Source organism: Orussus abietinus, unplaced genomic scaffold (genome assembly GCF_000612105.2).
Source record: "Orussus abietinus isolate OABI.00-Male unplaced genomic scaffold, Oabi_2.0 scaffold73, whole genome shotgun sequence".
Lineage (NCBI taxonomy): Eukaryota > Metazoa > Arthropoda > Insecta > Hymenoptera > Orussidae > Orussus > Orussus abietinus.
In genome coordinates, this window is record NW_019394248.1 from 40,990 (window position 1) to 59,180 (window position 18,191).

General features: G+C 49.1%; 1 protein-coding gene across 1 annotated transcript; it reads left to right on the forward strand.

The window, feature by feature from the left end:
• Window positions 1-12,302: 12,302 nt before the first annotated feature.
• On the forward strand, window positions 12,303-13,682 carry LOC105694580 (forkhead box protein L1). The gene has a single exon (XM_012415415.1). The coding sequence runs from the start codon at window positions 12,303-12,305 to the stop codon at window positions 13,680-13,682; it is 1,380 nt and encodes a 459-aa protein (XP_012270838.1).
• The last annotated feature ends 4,509 nt before the right edge of the window (window positions 13,683-18,191 follow it).

Sequence of the window (18,191 nt, forward strand, 5' to 3'; positions counted from 1 at the left end):
AATATGGTTGAGAAATTGGCATACATTTTTGGACCCTCCTTTTCCTTGTTTAAGAAATTTTCTCTCCGACCGAAGGGCAACTTTCCCGATAGATTTTCCTCGTTATCGCGGCAATTGCACCTGTATCGCGGGTAATGGTAGGAGGATGCCTCGTATAAAAGCAAGAAGTATGTGCCGAATTAGGAAATAAATTTGCGACAACGGCTGGAAAATATCGTCGCCACGGGAGAAAATTGGGCGACGTGTATGGGCTACCGGCTCTCGAGGGAAGTGAAATTTCGCGTCCAGATCGTGAATACATTTTTCTGCGGGGACAAACGGGAGGATGCATATTTTATTATCCGGAGTGGCAGGACCGATCCCAAACAACGATTCGCCGCCTGAGGCTATCGGAATCCCTCAAGGGGATTAAAAGATTAAATGCAGGTGGTTTCAGGAGTTATCCGAGTAATAATGTTAATGATTAAATTGCATCGCAGAATACGCGCTCGTTGTTAGCCCCGGGCTATAGGAATTCTTTTTTCATTCGGAAATCCGAGCACAAGGAAATCTCTTATACGAGATGCGCTTAGCCCTTAATATTTATGGCGGAGGAACACATCCCAGAAAAAAGACCGTCAATTATATTAATGGAACGTGTTTTAATATCGTTTTTCGGTTTTTCCTCCCGTGAAATAAATCCGGGAAATTAAATTTCCAGCCATTGTCGAGCCGGGGAAATTAAACGGGCTTCGGGCTCGATTTTCAGGGAATTAATAGGAAATGGTCGATGGATTGCTCGGACTGAGTTCTCCTTTCTCGATAGTCGGTCGATCGTCGAGAGCCCCGAATGCAGCGACGCGGAAAACTTGTTAAAACTTCTAGAATTGCTTTTATACGGATCCGAGAGAGTTGGACGTCACCTGTGGCTCCGAATTCTCGATAAATGGCTCGAATTGTCGGTTTTGAGCAAAGAAAGCCTAATAACTTCCTTTGGATAGGAATTAATACCACCTCGGTACTGTCACGTTAGGTATGTCGTTCATTTCGTATTTAACGATTTTTCGATCCAATTTAAAATTGGAATTCATACTTTTCGAAGGAACACCTCCTTGTGATTTTTTTGTGCTTGTCAACGAGAACAAAAAATGTATAACGTCGCGCGATGGGGTGGAAAATTAGGAAGCGTTAAGTCGTTTGGAAAATTGTCTTGCCCCTGTTTCGGGCCGTGTACTTTTTCATGCACAAACAGTTTAGGATGTTTATTTGACACCGGGGCGCGGATCGGCAACCCCGTAGAGACGAAACCCCCTAAAACCCCATGAGACCAGTTTGCTCGACCTCGCGAATCGAGTATCAATTTATTTAGTCTCGATCAGGTTTCAGGGGGACCCTCCCGGGGGTGATTTTTTTTTTTCTCCAAAGGGCACACTTGCATGCGGCAAATTGCATCGCGGAATTTAATGCGGACAAAAAATTTTTTTTTTTTCGAAAAGGACATTTTCTGAGTCCCTTCGTTAGGACCTCCGTAATCACGTGTCAATGTTCGAAATTATTTGGTGCACTTGGTTTAAAGAAAAGTTTCATAAATATTTTGACGTTTCACGTACATAGAATGATTCTTTCGAGTGACACCTTAAATAACGAATGAATAAATTCAAGGAAGATATTCATTTTTTACCGAGTAAAATATTTACTTCGTGGGGTAGAAAAAAAAATCACCCCATCTCAGCCGAGAAATCTCCGCCCCGAAACATCGTAATTTAACTTAAACAATTAACGGTTCAAGTCAAATTTAGAAAGATTTTTATTACAAGCCATACCTCTACGTGGCGGGATCTCCAGGTCGACGCGCCGCACCCCCGGTACCCCAAGTCCCTTGAAACGAGCGAGTCGATAAGAATCGGTAATAATCGATATTAATTTATAAGAATCGTGGAAAACGAGGACTCGTCTCAAAAGTTGGGAAAATCCGGCGCGACGGCCGGGGAGTGCCGGGGGTGTTATCCGAAACGAACGGGCGTCCACGCGCGGAACATCTGAGCAAGACCTCGGTGCTCGCGAGAGCAAGACCCTTCCCTGCGCTGCACTTGGCACAGACCCCGCCCTCTGGTCGTCCCTCTCGCGGCGCCGGGCAATGACGAGCCGCGAAGCGTGCGCGGCGGGCGGGGCCACCGCTCGAGCGCCGCTGGGCAGCGGCCCACCTCAGGGGTAACTACGTCCACGTACTTACCGAACGTTATTATCGTCCCGCGATGCGTGGGCGAACCAACTGCGCGGATACTTACTTTTCCGTGCACCCACGCACGCCTCTCGTCCGATTACCTCGGAACTCGGTAATTAGCGGTAATAAGATTCTAGGTGCTCGATCGCGAAAGATTCGATCGTGACCCGAAGTTAAAGTGTCAGGAAAGGGTCCCTTCTATACGTATGAAAACGTCAAAATATTTATAATGCTTTTCTCCAATCGGGGTGCGCCGAATAATCTAAATCTTTAATACGTGATCGTGGGGGTCTTAACGTAGTTCTCGACATTCGCGAAATTTCATTTTTCGAAAAAAAAAAAAAATGTCTTTCGGTCTTCGTTCGGGATAAGTACAAGACTTTGTTTGAAAAATAAAATTTCGGGAATTTCAAAAGCTTCATCGGCACCTCCGTCTTCTGTCAAATAAAGTCGATAGGATTTTCGTTCGTTCCTTGACGTGGAAGTGGGAAAAATAAATAAATAGGGGGCGTGGGGGTCCCGCGCCCCCCGGGGAGGCTCGTTTAACGAACCGCAAAAGAGGCCGGTGCCGTTTTCAGCGGACCCCGACCAGTGGCCCATTATGATTCCCACCGCCCCTCCGGGCAATAAATATCGTCACGGGCCCCTGCCAATTATTCTCGGCCTCTTCTCGAATGAAAGAGAGACGAGTCGCGCGATGGCGCGAACATACGGCGACCGACCCGAGGAGATCGACATCGCGGACCCTCTAGTTAGCGCGGAGTCCGTGACTAACACCTCGAGCACCCCTCTCGATGTCCATCGCCATCCGTGCCCAACTCTTTCGTTATCACCCCCCAAAATCGCGTATCCGCGTTCCGTAAATATTTTAATCGACAAAGCCGGGGAAATGCAATGTTTTGTTTAAACATTCCTGCATTTCTAGAATCGCCCTCGTGTTGGTTCCATCTCTTGTCCGGTGAATGGTATTTTGTTAATTTCACGGGGTTTTTTTTTTTCCGGGACCAATTAATTTATTTGGAGCAACTAACGGGGGTTTTCGGATTACTCGTCGAGCGTAGTTCGAAAGTCAAAGGTTACCGTAGAAGGCACGGAGCGTCGCCATTTGTCGCGAGGCGACGATGCGCATAAAATTGCGCGAGGGGGTCGTAATCGATGTGTGTCGAGGGTACACATCGAGGGTTTACCCGGGTATACTTATTGAGGCGCGTCCACGTGGAGATACACGCGTACGGACTGCGGTGTCGACATACTGCGCAGTCAATTAGTTTAATAGGCCGACAGTTGTCGTTCGCCGACTCTCGAATCGAAGGGTGCCCCGACGATGTCGATCCCCGGGCCGGTTTTGCCTTCCTTCTCGTTGCAACGAATTATTGTTACGAATTGATCGAAACGAAGAAGCTGACAATTAGTAGGAAAACGAATTATCAGAAATAGACGACTTCCCTTTCTTCTTTAATTTTCCCCGGTTGCAGATTTTCGGTCGCTAATAATCGAGCGCGGCGATAATCGGGCGAGAATTTAATCGGATTTCCCCCCCCCCCTGAAAATAAAACGCCAAATTGCAGTCGGTACCGTTAAAAATATTCGTAAAAAATTGCGCCCTCGGTGCATACCGATTGCAATGAAATTCTGAATTTCGGGATTTTACAATTGACCCAGAAAATGTACAACCTTATAACGCGTGTTATTTTATTTATCAAATTTTATATCCGGCGAAATTTTTGTTCTCAGGGTAAGAATTTCAGTTTTAAAATTCCGGGGCGAGTCGAGAGGGTATTTTTAACATTTAAGGGTTTACTTTATACATCGGTTCCTTCTAATTAACGGGAGGGTTAGATGTTTTCCTCGTTGTGGGAGCCCCTCCTCGATTTTCCCGACACTGATAGTCAGAGGATAATACAGATTACAATTCCCTCGTCCACTCAGCCGACCTAAATCATCCCCTAACCGTGTACTCGAAATCGGAAGCGATCGCTACTCGAGGGAAAATCTGAAACAATTCGACAATCCGACCAGTTTCTCGTGGTCAGCACTTCTTGCTATCGACGTAATCGACTTTCCATTATTTCCCTCGTTTGGGTCCGATCGGGTATCTCGACTCCGATATTCATCGACATATCGAGTCATCTTATAAGTAACGCCGCGACAATAAAATCTTACTCGGTGATGATTACCCCGTCTTCGGGATTAGCGGAAGGCAGGGGATGTTTAAATCGCGGTATAATTTGAGTAGGATTTACTTTTCTTTCGAGTGCTCGAGTGGAGGGCGCACGAAAGCAGGTGGTGGAAAGAGAGGGGTGTGCGGGCTCTGCCAAAGAGCTCTCCTTCTCTTTCTTTCTCTCTCCCTCTTATCCGAGGGGTCGCAAGAGTTATGGATCAGGGTTTGTTGTCACAGTTTAATAGTTAAACCAGGGTTTGGCTCTTGTGGAGGCCCGATCCACCCTTTCCGTCCCTTTTGGCGTGAGTCGGGGACGAGCGACAAACGTTAATCATTTTACAGGTTTACGCAAATTAATTTTCATTCTCCGAGTTAAAAGTCATTTAAAAAAAGGATGAACGATTTTCTTATTTCTGATAAGAAATCCTGATTTTTATTAATCCAGCCCGAATGAGATGCGATAATTCCCGTTTAATTAATAATTCGAAAAAGGGGGGCGAATGAAAATAAAGTGAAATTAAATGTCCTTAAAAATGATTGGGACGAACTGTCGTTGATTACGGACCAGGTTCAATGCATTATATGCACATCTTCCCATCTGGTCGGACATTTGAAAAACGAAGCGAATGCGTTTGGGCGTTGCTTGCAGAATGCGCGTTTGATGGAGGTTTCATGCAGATGGGAATTTCGGTGGGGGGGAAAATCGGTGCACTTTTTGGAAAGCAGTTTTGGCCAATAAATAGGTATGTCGGTACCTATTTACCGTCCCGTAGTTTCTCCCCGTCCGATCGTTAAGGCCATAATAGGCCATGACCACAATGGAATATAACCATCAATGGTGAATTATGTCGCGCACGTGCCCTAACCTATAATGATAAAGAGATCCCGGAACCTTTTATACTTGCCGGATTTGTCCGATGCATTGCGCAATGCACCGACCCGCAAACGTCTTATAATGACGCTTAATACCTCCCCGAATTATACAGTCGTTTACTCTCTCATTGTTGCTTACATTATTACGCCCCTAAACCGACGAGTGACCATTGATGCTCGATGTTTATCTATCGATTTCGAGCGAAAATTAATTCAAGCGATGTCTAAATCAACTCGACTATTAATTTAAAGTGCAACATATTGAACAATTAAAGAAGTTAATTAATTTCGTATTTATTTGGAAATTACAAATTGAGAACGGCTGGGATGAGATAACGACTGATTACATCTCGATAATTACCCGGGGAAAAGGTTCAGTAATTAATGAATTTGTTAATTGCCTTGAAGGTGTTTCGGTGAATAACGTGGGGGAATAATGTCGCCAGTCGTAATTAACTATTTTACAGCGGATGTTACACGTTAATTCTGCTTTACATGGGGCTCGCGATTGTAGTTCCGATATTTTAATAATAACGACGTCATTAGTCGTATCGGGAAAAATTAATCGTCAACTCGTTAATGAAGTTGCGGGGATTATCGTGTGAAGTGCGAATGCCAAGATACATACATACGGAAGTGTACTAATATAATCGTCGTTGATAATCTCACAACATTGGCGGTGGTCGCATGCATTGATTTCTAACTGATTCAATATAATTTCACGTCACGACAGAATATTCATTGGTTGATGATTTTGTGCGGGAAACAGGATAACATTTTTACCGACAGTCACGGGAGATAGGGATGAAACGTCCCGTGCTGCCACCTCTCGATAGAAATTGTTACGAGACAGTCGGTAGGCACCAGTCGCTCGATATTTCTGCTGCTTCTAACGACTGTTCATAATTTTGCTCGGACGGTAACAAATTTACGAGAAGACTATATATTCCAGTTTGTTAATGGATTATAAAGATGGAATACTTAAAGCAGAGATCATTGGTTTTATATAATGTCATCTTTGGATCGAGATGCCGATGCGATGCATTTACCGACTGCGCGGAAAATGTACCCTCTGTTGTCCGAATATTTCCAATGGTATCAGCCATCGATAACCATTATTATAATTCATCAAACGGTCATGTCAGTTCTCGTGCATTCGCATTTGCTGTTGACGTTAAAATAATTTTATGTAACGTTTCCCGAAGACGTGCTGAAATTTGTCAAGTCATGCGAAACGGTAAGAAATTTCATATTCATGTCCCCGTTCAATCGAGGTATATGGGGAAAGAGAAAGAAAAAAATGGTTCTCGAAGGTGAGCAATTTTCGACCGGTCGAAAGATCGACGGGGGTGTCCGAGCGATTCGGAAAGGGTTGAGGATCGGTTAAGCCGCTCCTAATCCGCGGCTTACAGGGGCTTGAGGGTAAATATTGATTCCGATCAGTTGCCGACACAATGAGCGCCGGCAATGCCACGCCGCTTCTCCGCATTGTCATCCGTGGTCAGGCCAACCGCTGTCAAAACAGTCATTACCACCTTGCAACTGCGGATCGATGGACCCGAGCCAGATTATACGAATCCGCGCGATTTCGTCCGCTCCTCGTCCCGCCATCCCCTGTTAACCTCGCGGAATTTCTACCTTGAGGTGATACGAAAATGACGACCCGTTTACTTTTCTCCAAAATGAGCGTATCGAATCGTTTGACATTTGACGTAGACGTGACAGCCTCGAGGCAAGTCCAAAAAATTAGGATGGCATTAAATGCACTTTTTGTCCCAAGAACTCGTTGGTCATGTATGAGAAATTATTGAAACGTTTGATTGTCACGGTTTAAGGACTCGCGAGCGCGAGGGGACGATTTTTCGGGGAAGGAGGAGGGGTTCCTCGAGGCACTTTGCGTTTCGCGGGTCGTCTCCTCGTAGGCCGGAACAGATCGGCGAATTCTAAATGGAAAGGGTGAGCATCCTAAGTGAATAATAAAGACTCGGAGCGGGGTGAGATGCGGTGCTCTCGAAGCAAGGGGTTCGTGGACGGGATAAACGCTAAGGCGGCCATATTGGTCTTCCGCCTCCGGCGGACTCGCCGATCTCCGCCCTCGAATTATTCCTCGGTCATTATACCGCGATTACCCAACAGTATGTGGGTGTAATACGAGAAATAAGCGTGCACTTTTGGGGGGACGCTAGGATCTGGTGACAAACCGAATAAATACTGCGAATGCGAGCGGCCCACCGCGTTTATTTGGCGCCGCTCCGAAACACATGTTCGTCCATCTGCTCTCCTTGATCTTTCTCTCCTGCTCTTTTCCTCTCTCCTTTTGTCTTGAACCGCGTTGAAAATAATTCTCGCATGTAGGACACAACGCACGAGGCATTTTTATTTAAGGTATATCAATCGATGGTTCATTTTGCACATTTTTATAGAACAGTAATATTATATGGGCCGGAATAGATTCGGATCGATTTTTGAAAGTGGAACTCTACCTTCCAAGTTTCCACCGACGTGGCTTCCAATCTCGCTGGCCGAGCGGCGTTTACATGCAAATTGGATTCGATCCTTCGGTTGCCTCCGACTTCCGTCCTCCCCGGCATTACCGATTCTAATGCGATAACCCCCGAAGAACTTTATACTCTTAAGTCGCGTATACTTTGGTTCCGGGGCCACACGGATTACCGGAAACGTTTCTTCCAAAAGTGCGCGACCGGAGTACGCGCGTTCTAGGGCGTTTACCCGGGTGATTACGAACGTCTCGTCATCGGGCACCGAAAGCGTCATATTTTCAGAAAAGACGTCATGTTCTCCGGGGTACATGCTATTCAAGGCACGCGATAGTGTGTCTTTACGGCTCGTACCCCTTTCAGCTCCTATTATGGAGAGCGATCGACAACAGTGGGGACCTCCTTTGTTACGGACCTCTGGCTAGCATTGTTGCGGATCACCGCGCCACGCGACAGCTGTTCGATAGTATCGATATCGCGGCGACGTTATCGAAACGTCGGCCGATTTGCGACAGCGAGCCCTCTCGTCGGAAACAACCGGGACGGATGTTAAAATTTTAGGCGATTCGGTACCCTCGGGTCGGAGAATAACTACGTAAGCGATTGATCCCTCGCGTGCCGTATTCATATCGCCTTAATAGGCCCCATGACGGTCCTCTTTCGAGCCCGGGATTTCGGGTTCTCGTAATACAACAAGGAGCTCGGGGGTGCGGATACAAAATGACGGCCAAAGCGCAGGGAAACCAAACGTTCTCGAAGGGTATGGGAGGGCAAACGTTTCGATGCTCGAAGTGCAGCCCGGGACGGCTGTCGCAACAATTCGAGTGTTTGTCTAGGACAACGCGAACCACGGGGCAGATTTCAAATCTCGCGGGTAAATGGGAGTTATTCGAGGCCAACTCTGATTTTTAGACCGGAATAAGAAATCGTATCGAGGTCTCGTGTTTCGATAGTAAATTATTTTTTCTACGCCACGAGATGATTTCCGATGTCCCATGAGCGATGACGTCCCCATAAATACTCGTGAATGGGGCACGATAATCTCGACGGGACCCCATTTCGAGCTTAACCAACCGCGTAAGCACCTCTCGCGGTTGACAAAAGGGTTTCATCCCCGAGTACCAGTCGCAGGCCCGTGCTAATAGATTACTTATACAAATTCCCGCCGTGGGCAAAGCCCAACGAGATCGGCTCTAAAATATTCATAGAAACGGGTAATGCGCGGCGGCGCCCTGGTGCATCCAAATAAGGCGTGCTCCTCGATAAGGAACGTGTCCTTTCGGGAAGTCATCTTAATACATTTTAAATTATCGATACTACTTAAAAAAAAATAATAACGACAAGGGAGCCGGGGAAAAGCGGGAGAAGAAATTCCGGGTTTTGTCGGGGTTCCAGGACCAAGGAGCGGAAGAGGGAAGAAGGGGTGAGGGAAAAGAGGGTAGGCGTGAACTCGCAAATTGAGCGTTTAACGGAAGGAGTGGGTGTCCACTCTTCGACCGGTCATCCCGGTTTATTGTCCGCGGTCAAGAGCAGCTTCTCTCCGGTCCTCGAGTCCTTTGACGGGAGCCCACGCCCCGGCACAACCCACAATGGCCGCTGTCTCGGGACAAAGGCCAAACACCCAAAATATTGGCAAATCTGGCATTCAGGCTCGGCCAGCTCGCGTTAAATATCTCGAATCTGGACCGCGGGCCCCTTAAACTAATCCTGTTACACGGCCAAGCGGTCACGTCCTCGTCGACTCTTCAGGATCGACAAAGTCCCGATCGGGACCCGCGAGACTTCCGTTGGCTGCCGATTAGGGTCCCGCCACCCTTGGAGTCTCGCTCCTTTGTCGAAATTCCTGCCACAAAGACTGTTCTCCCTCTTATTTCGGACCCCCCGATAATTGACGCTTTTCCGGGAGGAGTTCTTTTGCCCTACCAAAATTAATGCGAAAATAGTATAAATACCATAAATCCGCGCTAATCGGTTTATCCAGATTCATCGCGACGGATCGAGGTCTTCGTTCGTCGTGCCGTGGATCGAAACTTCGTTTGTTACGGGGATTTCAAATGGCGGCGAGGGCGGAAGGAACGTCAAAGGGAGGAGGTCGAGGACGGGGGCGATAAAACGCTGCAGTTTATAAATTGTGAATATTTAAGGAGTCCAGGCCCGGCTAGGGAGGCTTTCCCGAAGTATTATATTTACCGCGGAAACCGAATGGCACCGGCCGGGAAAGAAGCCCGTGCTTAGGAAACACTCGGTACTCGACGTACCGAGGCGCATGCCACCCTTTGAGTTACCCTCAAAGCTAATGGACCGTTCCCCGTGTTCTCTCTCTATTATCCGTATTAACCTCTCCTTCGACGCGACGATCGTGCCTCCCTGCCCGAGCGCGACGTCTCCTTCCATGAACAAAAAATATTTTTTTTGGTCTTGTAATTTAAAACTCCATATCGAATATTAAGTACCCTGTACGTTCCCGATTGATCTCGATTTTAATTCGAAATTCAAATTCGCGTTGCTTAAAACCATTTTTTACTTTACATATTTCTAGTTTATCTTGACTATTGCATAGAGGATGTCTAAAGGAATTGATTTACAGTGGGATGTCACATTTGGGGTTGGGACTTTTCGCGAAAAAAAAGGATAAGAGATCGATCCATTTCGGAAACCTCGCAAATGCGCGACGCGTCCGCCTTTAACTAGAGACGAAACGAGGTCGGCGAACAATGGCCGAATTTCGCGATCTTATCGGCGGTTGCGGTTAACGCGGTAACGGGAGTACCGACATTTCGGTGCGCAAAATGGATCACCGGAGACGATCCGTCGGGTTCCGGTCCTCCGCGGGTTTTATTCCCGGGATAAAAGTGCCTCGGGAAACCGGAGAAGCTGTCAACTCCGAGCCATGCATCTGCCACTTACACTTACAAGAGGCCGAGCGCGTCTCTTTCCCCTGCGGCCATTTCGTTACAATTACAATTATCGCCTCTTTCCCTCCTTCGCTCCATTTGTCGGTTTTATTGTGTTTTGACATCTTCCACTCCGATTTCACCGGAGATCTCTCACGGATACCGCGTCCAATATATTTCGAAGGTTTCGAAGAATCCGAAAAGGTACTTTCGCCGGAAACGTAATACTTCGAGGTCCGTACGAGAAGTTGGCCGAAAGGGCCAACAGAAATGTCATTAATCGAGGAAACATTTATTTTAACGGTCTCAAAGAATTTCACCGGGACGATTAAACGTATTTATCGTTCGGGCAATTGTTCTCGCATTAACGGCAGAGTTTAACGTATCCTCCCTTTTTTTTTTTTTCCCCGTTAACTCAGCCGAACTCGCCCGCATTCCGCGTGCGGATTTCGACGCATTGTATTTCCGGCGCGACGTAGGGGTATTATTTGCGACAAAACGCGTAACGACTGCAACGAGAGCCCCATGGCCGTTCCTCGCGCCATATTGTGAGGTTCGGGGGCGAAATTCGACAACAACGGAGAGGGGCCGGGGGAGGGGGATGGAAAATCGTGTTTTGTAAAAGCCGAGCGGCGGGCATGAGACCGGCATGGCGGATGCTTACAAATAGTTGCAGGGCGGCGCTCCGTCCACCTCGGCGCTTTTAATGCGCGGCCTCCTTTTGTCGGTGAATCAAACGAGGTTGCGGGGCCGAGGCTAAAAGGATTCCAACGGGGCCCGGGGGGCCGGGCCCATCCTGCCCCCTCCCTTAAGAATTTACGGAACAACGCGTCGAGACCTTAGGTCGCGCCGAAAAAAAAAAAAAAAAAAAAGAGGAAATTCAACTAATTTTCTGAGCTCGATATGGCGAACTCCCGAATTTCTCGAATTCAAAGACCGCGCGGGAAAGCCGAAAAGAGAAGAGGACGGAGAGACGAAATTCGGACGCGAGCGATATCCGGCTTGGCCGCTAATAATCGGCATAATTTCCCGGCTCCGCGGGCGGCGAAGTTGGGAAATGGCCGAGTGAAACGTTATCGGTCGGAGAAGCGGCGCGACGGCGGTATCCAAACAGCGGAGGGGGCGGCCCGAGTTTGGATGCGACACGGAGCCCGCGCGGCGGCCGTGAGAGCGGCCGGGGTGGAGGCGCCGGAGAGAAACGGATAGACGACGAGCCCTCGAGGGGGAGCGAGACGCGGCGAGGGGACGAGATCAATATCTCGACGACGAGGGCGTGCCGCCTTCCTTTGGCCGACCCTCCGGGTGCGGATTGGCGCGTCCCGACGTAGGGGCGCCGCGACGCCGAACGCGACCGGCGAGTCGGGCGGCAGGAGGCGGGACTCCCGGGGCGACCTGGTGGGGCGCCCGGGCGCTCGGCGAGAGCGGTCGTAAATCACGCGAGCAGTCGGTCGGTCAGTCAGTTGGTCGGGGCGTTGCGGGCGAAGCGGCGTAAATTTTCGGACGAAACCGGGAGTCACGTCCCCCAGGAAGTTAAAGGAAAACGGGAGGAAGAGGCGAAGAAGTGCCGGGTCGGGGGGATCGGGACATGGGCGCCGCGAACTGGTAGCGGGACGAGAACCGGGAAAGAGCGATCCCCGACGGGGAAGTCTGCCACCCTGGGTATATTCGGCGCGATGTGCAGCAACGAGAGCCCGCCTCCCTCGAAGGAGCCCCTGGCCGTCGGCCTCGGGGGCACGGGCGCGGGGGGCGGCGGGCCCATGGGGTTCCTCCCGGGCTTGGAACACTATCGGCTGCAGCTCTACCACTATGCCATGGCCGAGCGCCTCAGGCTGGCGCAGCAGCTTCACCCCCAGCACCCGGGCGTGGGCCCCGCGCCCGGCTCGCCCGCCCACCTCGGGATGAGCCCGCCGGGTTTCTCCGCTCCGCTTCCTCTGTACCCGGCGGCCGCCGCCGCGGCCGCTGCCGCCGCCGCCGCCGCCACCTCCGCCGGGTATCCCAGCCGCCTCGCGCTTTCCATGGCTCTGCTGCACCCCCATCACCAGCGCATCCCCGAGGAGCCCAAACCCCAGCACAGCTACATCGGGCTCATCGCCATGGCCATCTTGTCCTCGCCCGAGAAGAAGCTCGTCCTTTCCGACATCTACCAACACATCCTCGAGCACTACCCCTACTTTCGCACCCGGGGTCCCGGCTGGCGCAACTCCATCCGGCACAACCTCTCCCTCAACGACTGCTTCGTCAAGTCCGGACGCAGCGCCAACGGGAAGGGCCACTACTGGGCGATACACCCGGCTAATCTGGAGGACTTCCGCCGGGGGGACTTCAGGAGACGCAAGGCCCAGAGGAAGGTGCGCCGACACATGGGCCTGGCCGTCGACGAGGAGCCCGACAGTCCCAGTCCCCCGCCTCTCCCGGCCACGCCGCCGCCCCCGCCGGCCGCCCTGGCCCCCCGACCTCTGCCTCCCGGGATCTGGAGCCCCTCGCATCCCCACCATGCCCAGCAGCCCCCGCCGCCCCCGCCGCCTCCGCCACCCCTGCCTCCGCCGAGGCATCATCATCATCATCAGCTTCCCTTCCAAACCCAGTCGGCCGCCCTCCGGAGGTCCCTCCAACCCTCCAGGAAGAGACAGTTCGACGTCGCCTCTCTCCTCGCCCCCGATGATCATCACCTTCTGGATCCCGCGGTCCTCAGGCCCCCCAAGACTCGCCGGTCCAGCTGCAGCGAGGACGAACCCGATCGGGACGACGAGGACGTCGACGTCGACGTCGACGTGGACGTTGACGTCGACGTGGACGTCGTTGCCGAGACCAGCGTCGCCTCTTCCCCTGGGACTCCACCTTCCGTCAGTCCCGACGGTGTCCCCAAAAGGATTGGCGTCGACTCCGCTCCTACCCCCTGCACCTGGAACGGGCAACTGCATCATAACGAGCGGAACCCCCGGAACAACGTATCGCCGCATCAGCAGCTGTCCGCTGTGCATCTTCACGAGCATCTGCACGTGCGGAATTATTACGTCTCGGCTGGGACTGGAACTGGGTCCGCGGTTAACTGAATGCTGAATATTTCGGCTCCTTGAAGCCGATTCCTCGGGACGGGGGAGAGGGATCTAGTTCGTAGTTTGGAAAAATGATCGCGAAACTTTGAGCCCTTTTTGAACCGATACCCCGGGGCGTACAAGGAGTTCCATTCCGGTGTTTGGACTCGAAATTTGGGCTCCCGTCGAGCCAGAACGTGCGAGAGGAGTTCTAGTCCGGAGGTTGCGAGGAATTAAGGTTACGCGAAAGCGTCATTCTATGTACATCGAGACTCCGAATTCCCTTTTTCGTGCAATCGACGCGAGAGGACCAGCGCCGATCGCCGTTGAAAGTGCCCAAAATCTGTCAGGGAAATGACTTGAAAATTTATGTGTCTGCCCGATACGCGGAAGTACTGCTTGCGTCCAGACCTAAGGATGTACACGTATCCTGTACGAACTCTTAACTACCCCCTGTATGTATGTACCCCACCCGTGTATCTGTACTCGAGTACCAAGTACCTATCGCGCGATAAGGCTCGCTCGATCGAGGACGAGTTAAGGTGTTATGAAAGTGTCATATATATATACCAGAATGTCATAATATTACGCTTTCCTTTAAACCGTATGCACGGGATAATTTGAAACTTTAACACGTGGAGATCCTAACGAACGTCTTGAAACTCGCGAAATTTCACTTTTCGAAAAAGAAAGCTTATTTATCCCGGGCGGGAACCGATAAAAGAAATTTCATTTCTCGAAAAATGAATTTTCGTGAGTTAGGATCTCCGTAATCGCGTATAAAGTTTCAAATTATTCGGTGCACCTAGTTTGGAGAAAAGTTTTATCGATATTTTGGCGCTTTGATATATATCGAATGACCCTTGCATATCACTTTAAGTTCTGGAGCAGGACGACGTCCTGCGACGCCGGCGCGGATGTTTAATAAAATGTTTGTTCCCACGATGCGTCTCTATGAATCTGCGTCTCCTTCACCTGGCGAACGTCCGGATGGCGCAATTATTAATCTCGAGTACCTTGAAATTATCTTTCGACGATTTGCCGCCACCCCCGGTAAGCCCTCCGAACCGAAACTGCATTATCTCATTAAAATAAAAAATAATTACTCCTAGTAATTTTATGAGTCATTCAGGTATTTTATATATTAAAATTGGAAGGTCTGGAATAATGACGGGATACCTACGAATTTGACATGGGGATACTCTTCGGTGAGCTTTATTGTGAAATATTGAATTTATGGATAAATAAATCAATTTCATTTTTGGGATGGAGAAAATTGCAACGAGGTACGTTTATTTATCTGTATAAATTAGAAGTCTTGTCTCAGGTTGGCAACACGTTACTTCAATTAGTCTCTTCGGGTAATAACGCAGGATTTACGTAAAGTCAAGAGTGCAGGTCCGGGGAATCTCGTTAGAAACGCGAAGTACTCGTGAGGACTACTTGTCGTGATAATAAGAGGCGCCATTAGTGTTGGCAGGCGCTTCGAAAATCAAACTTATTTAAATATCGCGGTCGGTCGAATGTTTGACTTTTATTAAGAGACATTCCCTGCGCGAACCGGTCCGCATTTTTTAGTCGAAAGGATGTCACGCTTTTCCTTGCACATTGTCGCAACAAGTGTCCACGTTATTACGGGACGTAATTAAAAGTTTTACTATATCTCGATATGGAAAAGTACTTCGGAAGTCATGAGCGCACTTTGGCGAGCGATTACCGGTTTCCGAGATAGATCCCGAGATTTCGGCATTTCGCAACCGGTCCGTTTCGTCGTAACCAATTTTCCTCGACAAGGGAATTCGTGCCTTTCCCGTTTATCCGGGACTTGTCCCGGACTCATCCGGACGATCCCAAGACTTTTCGCACCTGGTCCCAAACCTTAGGGATCCAACAATTCAGGAATAACCCATTCGATCTGTTTATCGCAAATGATGATCCGCTCTAATGGGGAGCACTTCGAACTCTTCGCATTATCCCTAGTTCTAGGGTTTCCCTAAGGAGGAGCGACTAAATAACCCCATACCCTGAGAAGAAAAGAGTTGCACTAATAAAAATGCCTATGCAAATTTATATACTCGATCATTGGTACAATTGATGCAATGAAGTAATCGGTCTTTTTTGTTGTCAATAAAACAAACATGTTTCTGGGGAAAAATTTTGCTGACCCATTTTTATGTCTTCATATTTATTGAAGTAAAATTTCTTGTCGTGACTGTGAATTCTTTTCTTGTTAGGGTAACAGGGAAAAATAAGGGCGAGTTTCTCGGGGTAAGAATAAAAGATACAGGAGAGAAGTCGCGATTTTATCAGGGAGCACATCTCGAGGCTTCTCTCCGAAGCTGAAGAGACTGCGACGACCACCTCCATTGTCTCTTCCGGTTCTTCATCAAATGAAACCTTATCGACATAGTATACCGTAGCCAAATCCCGACGAAGCCGCACAACAGGATGAAAGCAATTTGTTAAATATTGCCGGCGACGTAACAAACACCGAGAGCCCTAGCAATGCCCGATTTAAAAGGTTATGAAGGTGGAAAAGCGATCCGCGATTTGCGCGCTCCTTCGAGAGGATCGTCCTAAAAAAATTTGATTTTTTGAGCGAGTGTGGGAAAGATTTTCCCACAGGAGTGGAGGAGAAAAAGGGTCCTTGGTAGAGCAGAGTCACGAGGGAGAGAGAAGACGTGGATAGACATCCGGGGTCCACTCGAGCATCCGCTCGGAGGGTGTTAGAAAAATAGCAAAGTCCGCTTGCTCGGAGCTCCCGACTATGCAAACCTTCTAGGTTTGTTATTTCTACCCAAGAAGTGGAACGATCGCCGAGAGTTTCCTCGAATGTTTAACAAATAATGACTGCGCAACTGGAATCACCTGCCGCTCTTTGCTGGACATTCTTCTTTGAGATTTTTCTACTTTTCCATTCGGATCCTCTCGAATGTGTTCTTTTATGTATGAAAAATTCAAAGATCAAGTATTCGCATTTTTAATTCCAGTAGGATGAATCGTGCATTCTGTTCGCCATATTTTTCACGGAAATTTCGATGAAAGGGAAGTCGAGGAAAGGGTCAAGATGGTACCAGAAGATTGTGGAAGGTCAGGGCTCGGGTGGCGTTACCAAAGGTTCAGATATTCTGGTAACCCTTGTCTCCTTTGATATGCATTGTGTCGATGCATTCGGAACGCATCGGTGCAAGAGGTTGCATCTCGAACGAGCATATTTGCGTCCGGCTTCCGTTTTGTCGAAGCAGATCTCAAAAGTAGATTTGGAGCACATTTCGGCGCAGATGCGTCCGTTCGGATTTCTTTTTCCTAGACTATTCTGACAGGGAAAAGGGTCGTTCCCATCCCCCAGATTTCCCTTAACTTGAAAAATTTATAAGTGGAAATTAAATATTGAATATAAAATACCAAGTACTAAAAGTTAAATGTTAAGTACGAAAATCCAGTGAATTTTCAATTTAAGCAAATTCCCCTATAAAATTCTCAAGTGCAGGATAGAGAACGCATGAGGGGTCCTTGAAGATATTTTTTCCCGATTCTTCCGACGGATTCCGGTGAGATATTTATTATTAGCCGATTCTCGAGTGGGTCACGACCGGTCAGGATAAATGGAACGTCCCTCCTTCGTCGGGCATTTTCCGGGCGGATTTTTCCCGTAAGGCCCCATAAGTAGGCCCATTCGAGGCGCAAGGGTCAGGTGCGACGCGCGATGCCACTAATGCCTAATAATCCATTTATGAGGGCCATTGTTGGAAATGCGTGAATGGAGACCGATGTATTTTTAGGATCTGCATTATAGTCCGAGAGGACGACTCGCACAATGAGTCCTTTTTCGCCCTTGCGTAGATTTCGAGCCTGCGACCGTTTCCTCGAGAATCGCCATGTTCCTCTTCGCACTTCCGTCGTCCGTTGAACCAACGCGAAAATTTCTTCTCAAACTTTGTTAACGAAAAATAGGAGCAGCACAACAGTTGCGACGGAGCTGGATATGCAATCGATGTCTTAATTATTTTTCCTCGAGAGCGATTTTACCGGGCCAGCACTTTCGGACAAAGATCGGCCCCCGGCCGCGGAAAACGTTGCGGAAACGGTGCGGAATGAACGCGGGCCCCGGGGCGCGCGCAGCTGGCCCTGCGACGCGCAAATATAATGGCGTCGCCGACAAAATACGGACGTCGAGGCGTCCAAGTGTGAACGATCGCTGAAAACACTCCGAGGAATCGTCGCGAGCTTTGTCTCGATTGTTGCAAACTACTTTGTTACCGCTCGCTCGGGCGTCCATTTTCGTAATGCCCCGAGTGCGGATTAACGAAGCTCCCTCTTTCTCTCTCTGAAAATTTTGCTCTTTCTCTCGACGTTAAAACGGCACGAGCGGTTTCAGATAGACGGGCTCGAATGGATAAATAATTGCGATTGTGCCATTAATTTTCTAGAGTTTCTCGATTTAACCGTTTACGCGGATAAATTAAAAATCGGACGAGCAGGTTTTGAAATTACGCGACCAGCTATCGAAATTGAAAAGACCTCCCC